At 40.3% G+C, this 19,831-nt stretch overlaps 2 protein-coding genes across 2 annotated transcripts in view; one reads left to right on the plus strand and one right to left on the minus strand.

Moving 5' to 3' along the window:
- Nucleotides 1–1,479: 1,479 nt before the first annotated feature.
- On the plus strand, nt 1,480–11,984 carry LOC120866159 (dnaJ homolog subfamily A member 1). Its single transcript, XM_040243713.1, has 9 exons — nt 1,480–1,640; nt 2,701–2,842; nt 2,974–3,151; nt 5,244–5,348; nt 6,035–6,262; nt 8,394–8,508; nt 9,530–9,645; nt 9,945–10,045; nt 10,753–11,984. Exons 2-9 carry the CDS (start codon nt 2,711–2,713, stop codon nt 10,969–10,971), a joined length of 1,194 nt encoding a protein of 397 aa, XP_040099647.1. The 5' UTR covers nt 1,480–1,640; nt 2,701–2,710; the 3' UTR covers nt 10,972–11,984.
- A 3,883-nt stretch (nt 11,985–15,867) lies between these two features.
- Nucleotides 15,868–19,831, minus strand: part of LOC120866152 (WD40 repeat-containing protein SMU1) — a 31,410-nt gene continuing 27,446 nt past the window's right edge. Inside the window, exons 11-12 of the mRNA XM_040243701.1 lie at nt 17,886–18,038; nt 15,868–16,654 (exon numbers count right to left, since the gene is read on the minus strand). Of these exons, the coding sequence (XP_040099635.1) occupies nt 16,556–16,654; nt 17,886–18,038 (252 nt within the window). The 3' untranslated portion in view covers nt 15,868–16,555. The remainder of the gene's footprint in view (nt 16,655–17,885; nt 18,039–19,831) is intronic.

Consider the following 19,831-nt stretch of genomic DNA (forward strand, 5'->3'; position numbering starts at 1 on the left):
GAATGCCTCCAGGATAGTTTGTTCAGAAACATACACCAGCGGGTGTTTGTCAACCACCTCTGAAGCCCCTCTGGGGCTTCCCTGGTGGCTCAGATGGTAAAGCGTCTGCCTGCAATGCGGGAGACCCGGGTTCGATCCCTGGGTCGGGAAGATCCCCTGGAGAAGGAAATGGCAACCCTCTCCAGTACACTTGCCTGGAAAATTCCATGGATGGAGGAGCCTGGTAGGCTACAATCCATGGGGTCACAGAGTCGGACACAACTGAGTGAGTTCTCTTTCATTTTCTGAAGCCTCACCTCCCGATACTCCAGCTCTCAACTCTTGTCTATATTCAAGCGTCTGCAATTTCCTAAAAATATCATATTCTTTCACATCTTAACCTCAGTCTTCCCTTGCACTGTGCCCTTATTGGGAACACTCCTTTCTTCACAACTCAACTGAGACTTACCCACAGCTTCCTCTATCCCATCAGACCTCTCCCATGCTGACCTCTATCTTGGGGTTCTCCTACAGTTCGTTGACTTGCGTGTCTCCCTGCTAACATCTAAAACGACGTGAAGCGGGCTTTTTCAACTTTGCGTCTCCGTCTTCCTCGGTGCCAGGTTATCCCGTGTTTGCTGTTGAAGCACACAGAGCCCAATTTCCACTGTGTCCCGCGCTCAAGACTAGAAAGCCTCAGGACTCATTTCAGGCTATAGTTCCAAATTCAGACTGGTAGCACTGAACACGTTGTCATATAATTGATGCTATTTGCTAGTCATTCTTTTGTGTTACTGTGTCCTGGGCTAACCAAACCGGAGGAACGACAGGCCAGAAACTCCAAGGCCCAAGGTTCGTACCATAGTATTGCAAACGTTTCCTCATTTAGTGCTGCCTGAGCCCAATGTTGAAAATATACACCTATATATGAAAATAAAGTGTATATAGGGGTCTAGACTCGCACTAAGAGCTCTTCCAACTTCGCAGTTTCGCGAATTACGAGGCCATGGACTGCGCGTCTGATTGCTCGGGGACCCAAGCCCGTCCTGCTTAGCATTTCGTGCCGGCGGTTTCCCAGAACCTCAGGGCTAAGAAACTAAGCCGGTTTGAGGCGAGGAAAGAGACGAATGAGGCGCAGGCGGGGAGGCGGAGCAGCAGGGCTTTGTTCTGAGAGGTTCCATTGCAGCATACGGCCCCTGGGCCCCTGCTCAGGGCCCTGTTCCCAAGTGTCGCGCGCTCTAGCCAGCGGCGAGGGCCCCACTGATCTGGGAATCCGGAGCTGACCCAGAATTGCAGCGCTCCCGGGCAATCCCGGCTCCCGCGGGCCCACTAGCTGGAAGAAGGGGATCCAGAAAGTTCCACGAGCGTTGCGAACCCAGGCTTGGGCCCATCCCCACAAGGCCCTTCCGCACAACCTCCTCCCTGCCCGAGCTCCCCCCGCGCCGTTGCCCAGGTAACCGCGGGGCGGTGGCATAGGCGAGAGGGGCGGGACTTCCGGCGGGTGACGCGCCTGGGCTCGGCTACAAAAGGAGACTGCTGCGGCGCGCCGGCCGGAACTTTCCAGAACGCTCGGTGAAAGGCGGAGGAGCGGCGGCTGCCCGAGCTGCGCACAGCAACGCGCTCCTTCCCGCTCCCCCACACCGGCATCGGCCCGCTCACAGGTGAGTTTCAGCCCTAGCGCGTCCCCTCGTCCCAAGTCTGGCGCCACCGGCGGCGCCGGGAAGCTGGATAGAGCCGCGGTCGGGAGGCGGTTGGCTCCGCGTGGGCGGGAGGGTTGTCGGTTCCTGTATCCTCGAGTCCCCTTCTGGAGGGCTGGGGGGTGGGGTGCCCCGGCAACCCTTGCCGGCGCGCAGCGAGTGGGCCCAAGACCTTTCCTGAAGCTTTTTCCACCCCTCCTTGAGGTCTCCAAGGACCTACCGCCTCCGGCTTTTCCTCTGCGGGCCCTCGCTGTGGGGTGGGGGAAGTTGGGGGGGGGGGGGCCCGATCCTGTGCGCACGCGCGAAAGGACCCGTCGGGGCGAGGGGCTGCGGGAGGAGCCGGGCGGAGGCTGCGGCTTTCGTTTCTCTGGTCTCTCCTCCTCCTCTTTGTTGAGTGCTGGGTTTCTCCCACCCCTTCCATCCGGGAAGGGGAAAGGAAGGAAACCGTAACGGTCGGCCCTGAATACAAGGGAAAACCTAACAACGTGTAAACTATGCTGGCTTGTAGGGGCGAGAGGGGTTCGGTCAAAACAGGAGCTACTCTCCTGTGATTGAGAAAGAGACTGAGCGGGGAGGGGAGCTAGTGTTCTTTATCAGTTTCGTAAAACACTACTCCCCGCCTTGTGCCAAAGTGTTTTTTCTTGGAAATGTATGATTTATCAGGTTTACCAAAGAGAATAATAGTGGACTGAACCTGTTATAATACCCCTTTTCTGTACTGCCCTTTGTCGCTACTTGGGAAGGGAAACAGAATCCAAATAGTAGTCGCGTTAGTATGGACCCTTCCAGGTGGAAACCAGCGCTACAGGAGGTTTTTGAATTATTCCTTGGTAATTATTAGGTTATATTTAGTCTGTTAGGATTTATGGGTGAGTTACCAGAGGCATTGTTACTTTCTCTGTGAAACTTAAGGAAGGTGGTAGTCTTATCAGATTTGTGGAAGAACAGATTTCTCTGCCTGAGCTCTTGATTTTATTAAAATTATCAGTTGAAAGTCGATTAAAGTTGAGCTTTCTTGTTTTAGGCTATAGAAAATGGTGAAAGAAACCACTTACTATGATGTTTTGGGGGTCAAACCCAATGCCACCCAAGAAGAATTGAAAAAGGCTTACAGGAAACTCGCCTTGAAGTACCACCCTGATAAGAATCCAAATGAAGGCGAGAAGGCAAGTAGTACACCCATAACATAGTTGAATCCTTCTTGTCAGGTGTATAGTATTTCAATTACAACGTGAAATTATGTTTAATATAGTGGCTGTCCTTTTTGAGTGAAATTTATCCCCTTTTTTTCAAACAGTTTAAACAGATTTCTCAAGCTTACGAAGTGCTCTCTGATGCAAAGAAAAGGGAATTATATGACAAAGGAGGAGAACAGGCAATTAAAGAAGGTGGAGCAGGTGGTGGTTTTGGCTCCCCCATGGACATCTTTGATATGTTTTTCGGAGGAGGAGGCAGGATGCAGAGAGAGAGGAGAGGTGAGAATAAACCTAATCTACATGTAGCAAACTAAAGTTAGCCCTTTTAGTCAAAGCAGATTCTTGAGAATTCAACTATTAAACGCTTGTTTACTTGTTAGTATAATGTACACTAACTTACGGTAATAGTTTTTTAAATGAATTTTGATGAAACTAAAAATAGCTAAGCCAGTCAAGTACCAAAAAATGTATCTAAAGTTGTTGGGAATATATATGGCTTCATGAAGTATAAGAACATAATTTTCAAAACCTTTTTCACAAATTTTATGTGATCCTCAACCCTAGTGGGAAGTGCAGTGGTTTTATTCTGTCGAAAGTAAATTACATATCAGAATTCTAAGTTTTTATCAAGGTCATATATAGCCATGCCATCAGTCTTCACTGGAACACAAGTTCATTGCCTCCAAATGGCCTGCTGTCTGTCTAATCTTTCTTCAGTTTTATTGCATCAAAATATGTGCCTTTAACATGTGATTTCTGGACTGTAGAAACACTGCTCATAAGAGTACAGTGTTCTGGTCAGAGTTCATCTTACTCTGTTCCCACTGTGGTTTATACAAACTAATGGGTAGAGCCCATTCTAGAAGGAATGGGCAGGCTATTAAATTTTTTCTTTGAGTGTTTTTGGATTCCGAAAGACTGGGAATTGTGTGTGTTTTTAATGCTACACAGGGTGTTAGTTGCAGCATGCAGGATCTTTTTAGTTGTGGCTTGTAGGGTCTAGTTTTGCTGATCAGTCATCAAACCCAGGCCCGCTGCATTGGGAGCAGGGAATCTTGGCCTCTGGACTACCAGAGAAGTCTCACAACTGGACATTTTTATTCAGATTTTCTTGAAAGGGGTATGTTTTACTATTTTTTTAAAGACATTTAAACAATTTCCAATCAAACTCAATTGGCGAACTACTACATGTCTTAAATTGGTGAAAGGTAGTATATTGAAAAAAATTTGCTTAAATTTCAGAAGTTTTATTTCTTCCCTGTACTCTAAAGTCTATAAAGCGCTGAAGTAAGAAGGGCAGCTTTTAGCATGGCAGAACCAATTATGTGGAATTTGGGATACAGAAACAAAAGGTGGGTCCAGGAGCAGAAGGTTATAGTTAATGGTACTTTACTTTTGATTGGAAACAAAATGTTCATTATACATATTGTGGAGATAGTTCAAGATCTTCTTTAACTTAAGCCAAAGATAGTATTTCCTAGTGGATAAAGTCATTGTGAAGGAATCACTAGCTAGGAACTTATTAACTATTGACAGGTCACTACATTTCGGTAGCCTCTGTTCTTGCATAATCTCCACCTTCCACTTCCCATTTCTAGATGAGATATGCCATTCCTTTGTAGCTCCTGGCAACATAAAATTTAGATTTCTTCGAAGAAAAAAATTCACTTAGTTTGTAGTAGCCATATTTACATGCTCAGTAACCATGTGTGACTACTGGCTATTGTATTGGCTAGCACAGGGTATAAAACTTCTCCCTTAATGCAGAAAGTTCTGTTGGAAAGCACTGTGGTAAAGAAAGAGAAATCTAGCCTTTAAACAGTCAGCTCAGCAGTAAATGTGCTGTTCCTACTTCAGGAAGAAGTAGGAATTGATATTCTTTGGAGACTGAATAAATATATCAAGCTTGCCTGGCCAAACTTGATTAGTTTTTGGAACTTTAGTGTGCTGAAGAGTTTTTGGATGATTTAATTGGTCATGTCGCTCAATATAATACATAAGGCAAGGAATATACTAGGACAGAAAAACAGTTTGGGGTTAAACTGTTGTGAAATGTGTCTATTCAAATAACGTGAGTTTTTTCAAATGATTTTTGCAGTTAATGTTTTTGGTTGCCATAAATATAGGAGGGCCACAACTCCATCCATATGTTACTTAATCTCACCTGATTTTCCTTTTTTGAAGTTACACCACAGTTAGAGTATATGTGAACCTGTAAGGCTCATCTTTCATTTTCCGTTACCATTTTTACAGTGCATTGAACACAGGATGCAGCTTTCTAAAATTTCACTTATTTTTGCCTGTGCTGGGTCTTTATTGCTGCAAGTGCTATTGGCAAGCAGTGTTTTAAATGAGGAATGTTTTGTTACAGGTAAAAACGTTGTGCATCAACTTACAGTAACTTTAGAAGATTTATATAATGGTGCAACAAGAAAACTAGCTCTGCAAAAGAATGTGATTTGTGACAAATGTGAAGGTATGTCTTAACATTCATAGTTCAAAATGGAACTGAAACCTTTCTGGATATATAACACTGGCAGATACTGCGTTGTGCAAATGCGAAAACCACCTGAACTTCTTTCAGAAATAACAGCAAATTATCGGCACTTTTATTTGTGTGTTTTGAATACAGGGTGGAATTGATATAATTTGGTGTCTTTCTACTCAACATTGTTCAGAGATGAGTACTTCTATCCCCTCTAGAACTTGAGGCACTCCAGTGGCTTCATATTCTTAATACTTAGCAATGTTCTCTTTTGGGGTAGTCAACTGTGAAATTACTGGCTGTGATGTGAATCTTTTTTTTTTTTTTTAATAAATACAAGTTATTTGTTGAAAATGGAGTGTTTTCTAATGAGAGGAAACTGAAATGTTCTCATTTCACAGCTGAAGTACTCTTAGAAATTGTGCTTTGGGAGTGTATGTTTAAAATCCAAAATACTGAAATAGTTCATTGAGGAAAATAGCAGTCAAGATGTTTATAATTGATAACTAAAGCTGATGTGGCAATATTTTATCAAAAAGCCTGAATTGTAGTTTTTTAAAGCAGCATTCCATCAGACCTTGAAAATATTAATGAAGTGGTGTGTTCAGGGACTGTCTCACTAGAACATTAATCATTATGTCCAACACTAAATTCAAACATTCTTTTTAAACTGTTAGGCCGAGGTGGTAAGAAAGGAGCAGTAGAATGCTGTCCCAATTGTCGAGGTACTGGAATGCAAATAAGAATTCATCAGATAGGACCTGGAATGGTTCAGCAAATTCAGTCTGTCTGCATGGAGTGCCAGGGCCATGGGGAGCGGATCAGTCCTAAAGATAGATGTAAAAGCTGCAATGGAAGGAAGATAGTTCGAGAAAAGAAAATTCTAGAAGTTCATATTGACAAAGGTGAGTTCTAAGCCACTTTTCTATTTTGATGAATTATATTCTACATTTTGTAATTGCTTAAAACTGTCATAATTAGGGATAGTTTCTTAGGAACTGTTGGGGTAAAGAATGGATGTGTTTTTGATTTACTAATTTGTAAGAACTTAGACTATGAATATTTCTAATGATTTCTGCAGATTAGGTAAACATACCTGTTTCTACCTCTTGGGTTATTGCCTAAAACTTTCTTTAAATATTCTTAGGATTTACTTTTTTTATTTTGCCTATTCCTTAATTTTGTCAGTTTATTTAAAAATCCTTTAAAATGTATTATAGCAGTAGATATTCATTGTAGAAATTTAGAAACGTGTATACAGCCCCAGAGTAAATTCTGCTGTACTTAGTATGAAATAATCAACATGGATGGATCCTTCAGACTTGGCTATTTTTAAATGAAACTATTATTACATGTAATATATACATTAATGTATGTACCTGCAATAGTAGTCTCCCATGTGACTCAGTACTCCTCTTAATTTTTTTTCTCCTTAACTGGTCCATGTCTGGTATGATTTGAATGTCTCCCTGTCTAGTAAAATCCCCTTCTTGATACCAATGATACGTACTCAGGAGGGCATTTAGTACTAAGTGAAACCATATATGAATGCTACACTTGCCTATCCCCCCCCCAGCCCCCACCTCATGCCACACTATATGTGGGATCTGAGTTCCTCCTTTGCACCCTCTGCAGTGAAAGAGCAGAGTCTTAACCACTGAACTGCCAGGAAAGCCACTGCCAGTAATCTCAACCTTGTTGGAACAACCAGTAAAACTTAGATCTGCGTTTAATTGCTTCACTAGTGTAGCAAGACAGTTACTTTGCCTCATGCTGCTGCTGCTGCTGCTAAGTTGCTTCAGTTGTGTCCAACTCTGTGTAACTCCACAGATGACAGCCCACCAGTCTCCTCTGTCCATGGGATTCTCCAGGCAAAGAATACTGGAGTGGGTTGCCATTTCCTTCTCCATTTGCCTCATGAATGACCTGTTTATTTTGGTCAGTGTATAATACTGATATTTTAGTGTAAGTCCATCTCTTTGTAGAGGTACATACTAAAGTATTTGGGTTAACTGGTATGTCTGGATTTTGCTTGAAGTATTGCAGGAAATGTGGGTGGAAAAGTGTGTAATACATGAAATAGTCATGAACTGGTAATTATGGATCTAGATTGATGTTATATAGGGATTTGTTCTACTGTTGGCTATTTTGTATACGTTTAATACTTTCCATGATAGAAACTAAAACCAAGGTGCTCTTGTTGGGTGACCTCAGTGATCTTTCCTTCAGGAAATCCAGAGCTATTACTGCAGTGTAAATGATCTGCAAACACACGAGTTCTTTGTAAAGGTGTTAGTTAGCTAAGTAAGCTCTTACTGAACTTAACTGAGCCAGAGAGAAGAAATCTCAGTAAATATGTTGACCTTTAAGATACGTTTGCTTATTGGAAAAACTTTTCTATTCTTGACTCTATTATAGATACTAACCACATGGTCTGAAAGTGTCTGAAAGATTTTTAAAATTATCCTTTTTTAAAAGATTAAAAATCATTCAATGAAAATAGTATGGATTTAAAAAATTTTTTCAGTTTCATATTACTTCTAATACAATAAAGGGAAGAAAGTCTTACTTATGCTTACTACATTTAGTAGAAATAATTTGACTAAGTGTTTTTTAAAATAATGAAATTGAAATAGTAAAGCATTTATGGTTACGTTTGCCAGTCACTGATTGGCACCAACGTAGACCTTTTTCTTTAGTCCTCACAAGAGCTGTGATGGAGAGGTAGGTCTCTGTGGGAAAGCTGATGCTTAGGAAGGTTATGTAACTTGCTTCCCCAGGGTAATTCTGCCTAGTAATAAATAGCAGCTCTGAGATTTGAGGCTTGATTTGTTTGCCTCTAGAATTTGTGTTCTCCATTATGATCACTTTCTTTAGTAAGAAGTTGGATTGGTCTAAGCATGTGTGCATTTCTGGTAAATTCTCTACAACTTGAGCATCCACAGAGACTTACACACAAACATGCATTTGTGTTTCTTAGTAGAGACTCTGACCTTAGTTAGATGTTAAGATGTAAAATTAGCCTTTTGTTTTTAGGCATGAAAGATGGCCAGAAGATAACATTCCATGGTGAAGGAGACCAAGAACCAGGACTGGAGCCAGGAGATATTATCATTGTTTTAGATCAGAAGGACCATGCTGTTTTTACTCGGTAAAAATTTATAAAATACTCAAACTGACATCTTGCCTATTTGGGATTTTTTTTTTTCCAAAATATGAATGAGCTTTTCATTAGGTTTAGAACACTATTTTTGGGAATAACCTAGAAAAGTATAGCAGAAGAATGAGGCTATGTATGTCTTTTATAAATGATTGTTATATCATTAATGTTTCAAAGAATCAGATTCTGTTTTTGTGTCTATATTTACATAAATTGTTGCCTGATCTGGTTTTTGAAGGATATTCTTCAATTAGAAGATGTGTTGTATAAGTAGGTGGATTAGGAACGCATCCCATGACAAAACTTGGCTCCCAGATTTTTTTAATTAATTTTTTTCAAAACTAATTTTGAAATATGTGCCTTAAAGTTCTCAACAGTTTCTTCATTTCCTGAGTTGGTGATAAGCTTGGTTGCAACATTTGACTGGAATAGGACTACAGTAACTGTTGGGAGTGACATCTTGAAAGAACAGGTTTTGAGTTAATAGTGTCTCAACAGTAACGGGAAATGCTGTCAAGCTCAGAATTGTGATGCTATCATTTGAGGTGAATCCTCTATTTCTGGAGAGTGATCTGTGTGATGAAAAGATACTACTAATATGAAGTGGAAAAGAAAGCAAGCACGAGGAGGAGGAAGTGTACTGTTATAAAAGGTTGAGATCACAATGTGCCAGGCACTATGTTAATTCATGTACATCAGTAAAGAAGATCTTACTGTTCCCTTGAAATTGGCCATGTCCCCTTTTCATAGACCCTGACTTATCCAGGACCCAGTCTGAGATGTGTTCCACTGCCTAGAATGTGTGGAGGGATTCTGAAGCTTGTCCAGGAAGCTCTGCTGGCAGGTTACATGTATTTGCTGTTCCCTGTTCTCAGCTCATTTTAAAAATGAAGAAGAAAGGGCATCTTTTGAAATATACCATTTGTTTCTAAGAACAGAATTGCCTATTTTGGTACTTGGAATCATTGGTGGTTTGAAAGCCCTAAGCATATGCCATGTTTCCATTGTACAGACGAGGAGAAGACCTTTTCATGTGTATGGACATACAGCTGGTTGAGGCATTGTGTGGCTTCCAGAAGCCAATATCTACTCTTGACAACCGAACCATAGTCATCACTTCTCATCCAGGTATGGTAACTAGATAAGTGTTTCTTTCTATACTGGTGTTCATTGCTAGTAGCTAGTACAGGCATAGAGGAAAGTGGCAGTTCAGTATTGCTCAGAACATAACCATCCTTGAGCTGAGCTGAAATTATGCATTCTTGACTCTGTGAGCCCCTAAAAAATCTATAAATCAAATTTATAGAAACCAGGATTGTTTCACATAAATGTATTCCTAATCAGTGAGCTAGGATGTTCCTCTCTTTATTTTCCCTACCTCATAAAAGTGTGATTGTATTTAAGGAGTTCGGCTTTAATGTTTTTAGGTCAGATTGTCAAGCATGGAGATATCAAGTGTGTGCTAAATGAAGGCATGCCAATTTACCGTAGGCCATATGAAAAGGGTCGCCTAATCATTGAATTTAAGGTAAGCTTAGAAAGTACTTCAGAAATATTTGAGAATGACTAGCTTATTAAAATTTTATAAGTTTCTGAATTGCTAGAAGTGCCAAATTTATATTCTCCATATTACTCCTGTCATGTTGAACGTTCTTTGTATCAAGTTGGTTTGTTTGCATCACTGTGGCAGGGAAGGGGATGCATGGCAAGTGGGTATTTTACTAATGAAAGGCTATTTCTAGTATCTTTAAAGTACAACAGAAGCATGTTAGCTAGTGTGGATTTCTGACAAAATATTGTAATGCTCTGGTTCTTAAAGCAATCCAACCATTTCCCTTAACCTTAAATATTTGAGTCACCTTAGACCCACAAATTTAACATTTTAAAAATTGCTTTCTGATCAAGAATAGCTTTCTTTAAATATCCATTAAAAAGGGTTAGAATGTGTTTTAGGCTGGGTTCTGTTAAAATGTATTTGCTGAATAGAAGTGATCATTACAGTGCAGTTACTATCTAGTAGGATTTTTTTTAAAGACTACCTTGAATTCTGGTTCAGAATACTAGATGATATATGTCTTCTTAGACCATTTATTCTAACCTGGGATTGGCTAATTTACCAAATAATTGTGTGGTTACAAGTGTGTTTTCTGGGGGAAATGGGTCAATGGTAATTTGTCTAAGGAATAAATAAATCATTTAAACTTTCATTTAAACGGTAAAAATTTCATTTTATAGGTAAACTTTCCTGAGAATGGCTTTCTCTCTCCTGATAAACTCTCTTTGCTGGAAAAACTTCTGCCTGAGAGGAAGGAAGTAGAAGAGACTGATGAAATGGACCAGGTAGAATTAGTGGACTTTGATCCAAATCAGGAAAGACGGCGCCATTACAATGGAGAAGCATATGAGGATGATGAACATCATCCTCGGGGTGGTGTTCAGTGTCAGACCTCTTAGTAGGGCCTGTGAATAACACTCACTGCTGGTGTTTTATTTGCAGTAGTGATTGAGTGAAGGACTATAATCATAATATGCTCACTACTTGCTTTTGTTTTAATATTCAACTATAGTAGTGTTTAAAAGTTAAATGAAGAATAAACTCGAATATAAAAGCTCTGACTTTGCCCTGTATGTATGATGACTTCAGTGTGCAAGATAAGTTTAACACTTGTAAAAACGACTTTAAAAAATTTCCCCTAGCACTTGTTAGGCCATACTTTGTGATTGATTTCAGCTATGTACATGGAATAGCTTAGACTGAAATGCCAGGTATATGTATTGACTTCAGTGTATGACCCTTAATTGTTAAGCTATGAAATTAAAACTGTGTTTAACTGGCAGTCAGACAAAGAAATTAATGTAGAGAAGTGTTGGTCTGTATAGTTGTAGTAAGTGGGATTCATTGTGATGCTTCTGCATTTATTCTGTTGCCTCAACTGTTACTTGAAGATGGCATGCTGTATAACTTAATTTAGCCTGCGGTATCAGTGATAGAAATGATACCTTTATAAAGAAGGGGTTTATCATAACTTGCTGCTTGAGGGCTTGCACTTGTAGAATTGCATTCCCTTCTGCTGTGCCATCTTTTATTAATATATATAGCTATTGGTCCTGGTTACTTTTTTTGCTGCGCCCCCCCCCACTTTGGACCACAGTAAGCCTTAGAGTAGTGACTTCTGGAGCAGGGAAACTTAGAGGTTAGAGTGATGAGACCTTTACATGGAGAAGTAATTTGCATGTATGAGATGGGAAGGTGTTTTTGTAGGTATGTTACAGGCTTACTTTAAACCATTTAACTTACGCTCCAGAGTAACTGTAATTTAATGTTGGTAGTATAGCAAATTATGATGAATAGCTTTAATTGTATGTTTAAAGTCATATGTTCATAAGCTTAAATCTGGTATCAGAATTTAAGCAATTCTTGAAATGTATGAATGTCTCTTTAATATACTGATTACAAAGCATGTCCAGTGTGTCACCACAGGCTTTTTTTTTTCCCCAGGTTAAAGCATTGGCTTTTCACTAGTTAAGATTACTAGTTTCATTTAACTAAAGTGAATAACACCAAAAAAGTACTATTTAACCATAGTTGGATGTTTAATACTAAACAAGGGTGTGGAGTGAAAGTGGAGGGATGAGTAATGAGCAACAAATGGGATGGGGGTCTTAAAGTTTTTTGCAAACACCAAAGTGGAATGTGGGTTTTTGCTTGTTCTACTGATTCTGTATTTCTTGTAATCCGGAGCTTTAAACACTTCTAACATGGACAGGTACAAGAGGAGACTGAAACTTGGAGTGAAGTGCCTATTTCCCAAACATTCAGGTTTCTTCTCATACTGACAGTTTTAATTGATAGCTTCTCCCCATCCTATCATTCTTGTGTTCTGTCTTTTTAATCTGGCCAGGCAAGTGTTCAGAAAGGAAAACAAAATATTGGTCTATAAAATTCTACAATAAACCTGTTATTATTTATAATACATTTTTAAAATTACAAAAATCCTTACATGAGGCTTTAATACTCATTAGTCATGAGGGAAATAAAATGAAAATTCAGTTAGATATACCACTTTGTACCTAGTAATCCAAAATGGAAACAAGTGAGAATATGAAGAAATGAGAACCCTGTACCTTGTTGGTGCTTTAGTATCAGTCCTGAACATTCTGTTAGAGGGACTGATGCTGAAGCTCCAATACTTGGGCCACCTGATGCAAAGAACCGATGAATTGGAAAAGATCCTGATGCTGGTGTTTTAACACGTCAATGAACAAAATGTGTCATATATGTATTTGTAACAGAAAGGCCTTTACATTTATATGAACTACCTAGGCAAATTCATAGAGCACAGATTACCAAGGGCTGGGAGGAATGGAAACTTAGTTTGAAAACAATAATGGTTGCACAACAGCTAATAAGGTTAGTGCTACTGAATTATATATACTCAAAAATGGTTGAGTAAGCTTTTACTTTCGTTTGACCACAGTAAAAAATATTTAGACATCACTAGAAGAAACTAGTAATAACCTGGAGAGGCAGAAACCGACAGGTTTGTAGTCTGTAAAAACAAAAAACACCAATAGTTAGTTCTTTTTTAACTCTAGCCAAGGTCATCAAAGAAATAGTGCATTCACAGAAATGTAGCTCCCTGGTCCCAGCCCTAACGCCTCCTTAATGATGCTCCCCCTGTCCATTCCTACTTGCAGGGAATAAAAAGCTAATTTTATGTCCCATGAGAGTCTTAGTAGATGGAGCATGGTGACAAATCTTGTGAAGTTAGCATCAGATTTTTTTGTGTGTGTATAATAACTGGCTCTCAACGTTGGCCACAAGTTACCTTGGAAGCTTTAAAATATGATATGTCTCGGGTATTTTGGTGTAGTTGAACTGTGTGTAGCCTCAGCAACCAGGATGGTTATATATACAGCCAAGGCCTTACACCACCACCATGGGGATATAGTTATATTGAATCACCAGAACAGTAATACCATTGTTAGAATTGCTGTGTGGAGGGTCAAAGAATGGCAGCCCTTGCTATAGCAAGTCTGTTCCAGACTGAGGGAGCTTCCTATCTTTAACATACTGTTAGTTTCCTGTTTTAAAAGAAACATAGGTTCTAAAGGCACAGTGAGTAAAAAATGCTTGAGCAAAGCACTGATGTTGCTTTCCCAATAGTATCACTTCACTTGATTATCTCAGCCACCTTCAAAGACCAACACAACAAGGATTGAAATACCTTAAAGATTATGAAAAGGACCCCTAGTCTACTTACTGGTTCTCAAGTTTGTACATGCTTGCTAAACCCCACTGCTGTACTTGGATGCTCTTTCTACTCCTCACCACCTGTGTTAAGGCTTAACCGAATGTGGAGAAACACCCATGGATTCTTTGCCTCTATCCAAACCAAAATGACACTTGACTCCAGACAAGAATACTGAAGTAGGTTACTATTTTCTTCTCCAGGGGATCAAACCTGGGTCTCCTGCATTGGAGGCAGAGGCTTTAACCTCTGAGCCACCAGGGAAGCCCTAGGAGTAAGTAGAAAACCACTGGCAACCTGTTTCTTCACTTGTATCGTGGGACTCAATAGGCTGGAGCTCATAAAGCAGTTCTGAAAACAACATCGCTCACATAGGAAGGACTCAGTAAATAGTGGTAGAAATACAAGCTGAAAAATAACTAGTTAACACTGAATTATACCTAAGACTCAGAAAATAACTGCTGTGAAGTACTAGGTCATTAAATGTTTTCCAGTCATCAATACAACAGTTGAGTGGGAGATGGAACAACTCATGGAGTTCACTTTCTCGGGAGCAGGGGTTAACTTCAACGCCATGTATTTTGAGTTTCTGGCCTTCCAGGTAGCGCAGGGATAAGGAATCTGCCAGCCAATGCAGGAGACCCAAGAGATGCAAGTTCAATCCCTGGGACAGGAAGATCCCTAGGAACAGGAAATGGCAACATGCTCCAGTATTCTTGCCTGGAAGATCCCATGGACAGATGAGCCTTGAGGGCCCCAGTTCATGGGGTCCCTAAGAGTTGGGCACCACTGGGCAAGCACATGGTGCATTTTGAGTTTCCAATGCTAGAGAGGAGTGTCAAATACATGGGCTGTAGCAGCTCTCTAGGAACCCAGGTTGAGGGCGCTGGGTTGGGGTGGTACAAGCAAGGGCCCAGGAGCCCTTCCTGGTTCTCACAGTGCTCAATCAATCATGCCTGCACCAAGCTCTCCTCCACTTCTGCCTTTCCCCAGAGCTCCCCTTGACTTCTGTACTGGAGGAGATGACCAGGAAGAAGGGACTGGAAGAAAAAACTTGGGAAAAGCAGAAGATTTTTCCTTCCCAGTTATGTGCATTAACTTCCTTAAGAAAATATACTTAATCGCCTGTAGTCTAGTCCTCTCCTCTCCTCTCTGTCTCCCTGGACCTTACCATTTGTGCAGCACCTGCCTTGCACCTGTGGCACACTGCAGGGCCTGGAAAGGCTCCCGCTAAGATCACCAAAGCCCTTTACCTTGAGCTCTTGATGGTCCTTTTCACAGTCAACTCCAAAAAACCTTTTCCTAACCCATTAGATCTGGATAATGCTTCTCCAATCATCAAAACAACAGATTTCCTCTTATCAACCACTAATCCTGTTAACTTGCTGTTTTTCCCCTATCCTGTGACAAATTGTTCTACCCATCCTGAGCATTAGATGCAAGAGCAGAAGAGATGTTTGCTAAAAATTCCTAGAAGAAATAAATGTACCCATGCTGACTAGATTCTTGCTCTCCATGAGCCTTGGCACAAAGGAGGCCTCTCAACTGCTACTTCATGAGGTTGTGGGCTAAATCAAACTGGTTTCTTGATTTTTGTAAGGAATTTTCGCATAGCTCTTTTCTCTCCACCTTAAGCATCTTTTATGTCGATGAATGAAAGCTGCTCTTCACTGAGAGGAATGGCAGGCGACAGTCATGTAGACTCATGGCTATTGTTCAACTCTCAAAATGACACCAAATGACATTCTGTGAAAAAGTTCAGGTTTTGCAGCAAAAAGACCAAATTTGGGGAGTGTAACTGGGAAAGATGGATTTCATAGTGCTGTTAAAGAATTAGCCAGCATTAAGCATTTTTACATGCTAGGCATTGCTCATCTTTAATACAGATCGGGCTGTATTTCAAGTGACAAAGGTTTTTAAGACTGTAAAATTCTCATTCACCTGTACCTACTAACTGGGGAAATGGGGCATAAAAGGCCTCCATAAATAAGCTCACTTTCTTGAAATGGTACCCAGCACAGTATCTTCACACACCAACATAAGCATTCCACATAAATCAGTTGAAACAGAAAAGACCCATATGCAAAATATTGCTGAGTTTTTGTTTTCTAAATCTCTTTTTTTTTTTTCTTGAACAGCAGCATATTTTCAATGCAAAAACCTCCTCTGCATACAAAGGAGATATGCCAAAACTGAATTCTCATAGTGGATCTTGCAATTAGTTAAAAAATGAATGCCCCGGGGGAGGGCAGTGAAATGAGATCCTCTGGGAAACTGACTTCAGGGATGATAATATAATGTCCTGCTCTTCATCTGATTCTAAGGAAGTGCGTTAACTAGATGGGCATTTATTTACATTTAAAAACAAAGCCTCCAGAAAGGTGTAAAGTTTATTAACTTTTTTTTTTTTAAAAGGTAGGATAGTAAACAGCTAATGAATTTAGGATAGTTCCTTATTTACAAGTTTTACTGCAGGAAACCCATTTCAATCAAAGCATTTCAGATAATCAAAGGAGTACTGTTTTTCCCTAGGAATACCAGTATTTCGCTCTTCAGGTAAAAGATTATTGACAGTATTGACTGCCCCAGTTAGAGTGAATACCTTGAAAATATATAAAAAATGATAACTGCTACTTAAATTTTTATGAATTTTCACAAAATTATTCTTGTGCCTAATTCAGACGATTTCCTTAGAAAAGCTGGCCTTAAAAAAAAAAAAAGGCAACACATGAGTATGTCTTCATTTTAAGTACATGCTCTCAAGCTAGTTTAAAAGAGAAGCTGAATTAGGGTTTCCAGAGCTTTAGCAGTCCATCTTCACTGTAAGTAGCAATCAGGTTCTGATGAGGGTGATGTGCAATACCAATCACATCCTTCTCGTGAACCTGGAATAGGGAAGCACAGAATCAGGGTACAGAGGTCGCTAACAAATCACTGAAGAAGCTTCCAGAGCTGAGTGGCAGATAAGAATAGAAGCTTCTACCTTCACCAAAGGAATCAAACCTAAGGGAGCATCAAAGAGGGTTAAACATACAAACCAAAAACTCAAACGAGGCTATCAGATGGCTGATCACATTTTCTGTACTGTTCTTCATAATGTGTGAATTATACTTTATGCCAAACCACTTTTGGTGCTACAGCTGGTCCCAGTCATCATCCATTTTGCAAATATTAGGCCAAGACAGTGGCTGAGACTGAACAATTCCTTCAACTCAGTGAACTCAGTATTTCCCTCAGCTAGAGGACACTTTCCGCCTCATTCTGTTCTGTTCACGTCTTTGCTCTCTACTGGAGGAGGCTTCACAAGGCTGGTGTACCAAAAGTTCACTCAAGAACAGTCTGAGATGAGATTATTCTCTAACAGGTATGTTTATGATTTTTTTTACACATTCAGCAGACCATTTCTTCTTCCCAACTGTAGACGACTGCATTTTCCCTATCCACTCCTCCTTTGCATTTGGGCTGTTGGCAGCACTAATTCTAATCAAAAAAGAATGATGGACAAAATAATATAAACCACTTCCAGCTGTAAGTCTTGAAAACATCCAGTAAACCCCTTCAATTATCTTTCCTAACACTTTAGAGGCCACATTTCCCAAATGGCACAGCTAAAAGATGGAGGAGGAGGATGCAATTTATATCACATTGTGACATAATATTCACTGTATTAGGCCACTGAAATCTGAATATTGTTACAGCAGCTGTGTTAATTATTCCTTGTTAAAAACGCTGCTTAATAAACCAATTTGATAGGGTAATATACAAGTAGCCTTTGAAAGCACATGCAGAGAACTAGCTGTATCTGTCACTCTCCAACCACCCTGAGGAGGTTTAACTAGCTGGCTAGACAGGCACATTCCTTTTCCTCCTCCTCTGCTTAATGTATACTCATCCTATCCACTAGAAGCTGAGGGCTCACTGAAGGATGACTTTTCCAGACAGAGGCGGTAATCCCCTACAATTACTTATGGGCCCTTTATTTTACTTAATGACACTTTTACATATTTTTACATCAAAATTCACAAGGACAGCAGTCTGAAAAAGGTTTACTTCCGAGTTCAGAAAGATGTAAGCATTAACAGTTTCTGTAGATGGCCTTAAGTCAGTAATACTTACAGTCAAAGTTCTCTCCAGTTTGCCAGTGACTGTGCTGAAGCAGTAAAGCACAAAGTCCTCCCCTACACAGTAGATCCATTCGCCACGGGGAGAGAGGGCACAGCAAACAAAGTCCCCACCTTCTCTCTTACCAGAGCTGAAGCTTCTGACAATCTAAGAGTACACAGTCCAAGGTAAAAATAAAACATCTGGATTAGCAGTAGTTCCACTGCAGCAGGGGAAACTGACATCTTTTGTGTTATTTTGTACTCTGGTTTACTGTCATTTATAATTAGATTACCAATTCCATTCACCTTGTGCTAAATCCTCTTGACTGGGAAATATACAAAAGATAAGCTATTGTAAGTCAGTGGCAGACAGAAATTTACAATTTCCATGTCCCAGGTCACCAATCCTACTCTTTAATCTATTGAGCCATTTTATTCTGAAGCAAATTCATTCATTACCATACACAATTTCCTAAATCAACATGCTACTGGTTCTCAATGCTGTGACCCATGCCCCCGAGTTTCCTCTTTCTAACAGAATGAGATGCCCTCCCCATTCATAATGGAACTCTATCCCTTTAAGACTTGCTTGATCTATTTTACATACCACTTAAATAATCATAAATCAAGTGGAGAGAAACCAATCTCAAAAGGTTTAAAGGTTACATACTGACTCTTATTTACTATATTCAAAAAGAAAAATTTAGAATAGTCTCAAACAGATCAGTGGCTGCCAAGGGCTAGGGTTGTGAGAAGGATTCAACTATAAAAAGTATAGCACAGGGGAGTTTCTTTGAGGGTGGTGAAACACTTCTATACCTTAAACTGTGATGGTTACATAAAACAAGATGAAATTTCACAGAGCTGTTCATGTCCCACCTCAAGATAAATGCATGTAAAGACAATCTAAATAAGGCTCATATTTGAGTTAATAGTCTTGTACCTCGTTTTGATGTCAATTTCCTGGTTTTGATAATTATACAATGCCTCTGTAAGATGTTATCACTGACGGATGCAGGGGAATGGTGTATAGGAACTCTCTGCCCTGTTTTTGTAACTTCTTTATGAATCCAAAAAAATTTTAACTTTTTTAATTAAAAAGTCAAGCAGAGGGCACCCTCTATACCTCCTCTGATGTCTATGTCAGAAGCTTTCTCTCTCCTTTTTATACTTTAATAAAACTGCTACACAAAAGCTCTTGAGTGATCAAGCCTGGTACCTGGTCCCAAAGCTAAATCTTCTTTGGAGATCACGAATTCGAATCATTCACCGCAAGCTATCATCTTGGGGGCTCATCTGGGATCTTCACAACAAGGTAAGGACACTCAGAGCTCTAGCTTGCCTGTTCTTTTAGTATACTTTTACTTTACTAATTCTATGGTGTGCCTGTGTGTGTGACTGATTGAGAGCCTGAGACGTACAGAAGTAAATACGAAGCAAGCGTACGAAGCAGAGCCTTGCTCTGCGGTTTCAAGGTGCCTCGTAATGACTGAAGGCTGCCTCAAAATGGGGAGCTTTGTCAGGGGTTTATACCAACTTGCCAATGCCAAAAGGTACCCAATGTCCCTGCGAGAGAAGCAGCCAGAAATGGGCGAAGCATGTGGACCAAACTTCCCTTTCTCAGTCACCTTTGCCTGGTCTTCTTTGACCATTCCGTAAGTGCCTGGGGAATTAGAACCACTAACCTAATCTGTTGGATCATAGACTTTCAAGGGACTTATGAACCATGTTGTTAGTGTACTTTTACTCAGACCCCAAGCTTGGAATAGTCATGAGAACTCAGACTTGCTAGAAGCACAGTCAGGAATAAGGTGGAACTCTAGCTTCAGCAACATCTCTCTTGGCTGCTTCCATATGGGGCTAGAGTCCTAAAAGTGAGTCCTTGTCATAGCTGTGCCTCCAAACTCTATATGGATAGAAGCGCTGCTGGTGAGCATGAGGTTTCTAAGAACCTAAGTC

Source organism: Oryx dammah, unplaced genomic scaffold (assembly GCF_014754425.2).
Source record: "Oryx dammah isolate SB20612 unplaced genomic scaffold, SCBI_Odam_1.1 HiC_scaffold_1, whole genome shotgun sequence".
In the NCBI taxonomy this organism is placed as follows: Eukaryota; Metazoa; Chordata; class Mammalia; order Artiodactyla; family Bovidae; genus Oryx; species Oryx dammah.

Coding starts and splice junctions, on each gene's coding strand:
- LOC120866159 (XM_040243713.1), top strand. CDS start 2,711: ATGGTGAAAGAAACCACTTACTATGATGTTTTGGGGGTCAAACCCAAT. Junction 2,843..2,973: donor ATCCAAATGAAGGCGAGAAG/GCAAGTAGTACA, acceptor TTTTTCAAACAG/TTTAAACAGATTTCTCAAGC. Junction 6,263..8,393: donor AGAAGTTCATATTGACAAAG/GTGAGTTCTAAG, acceptor TTTTGTTTTTAG/GCATGAAAGATGGCCAGAAG.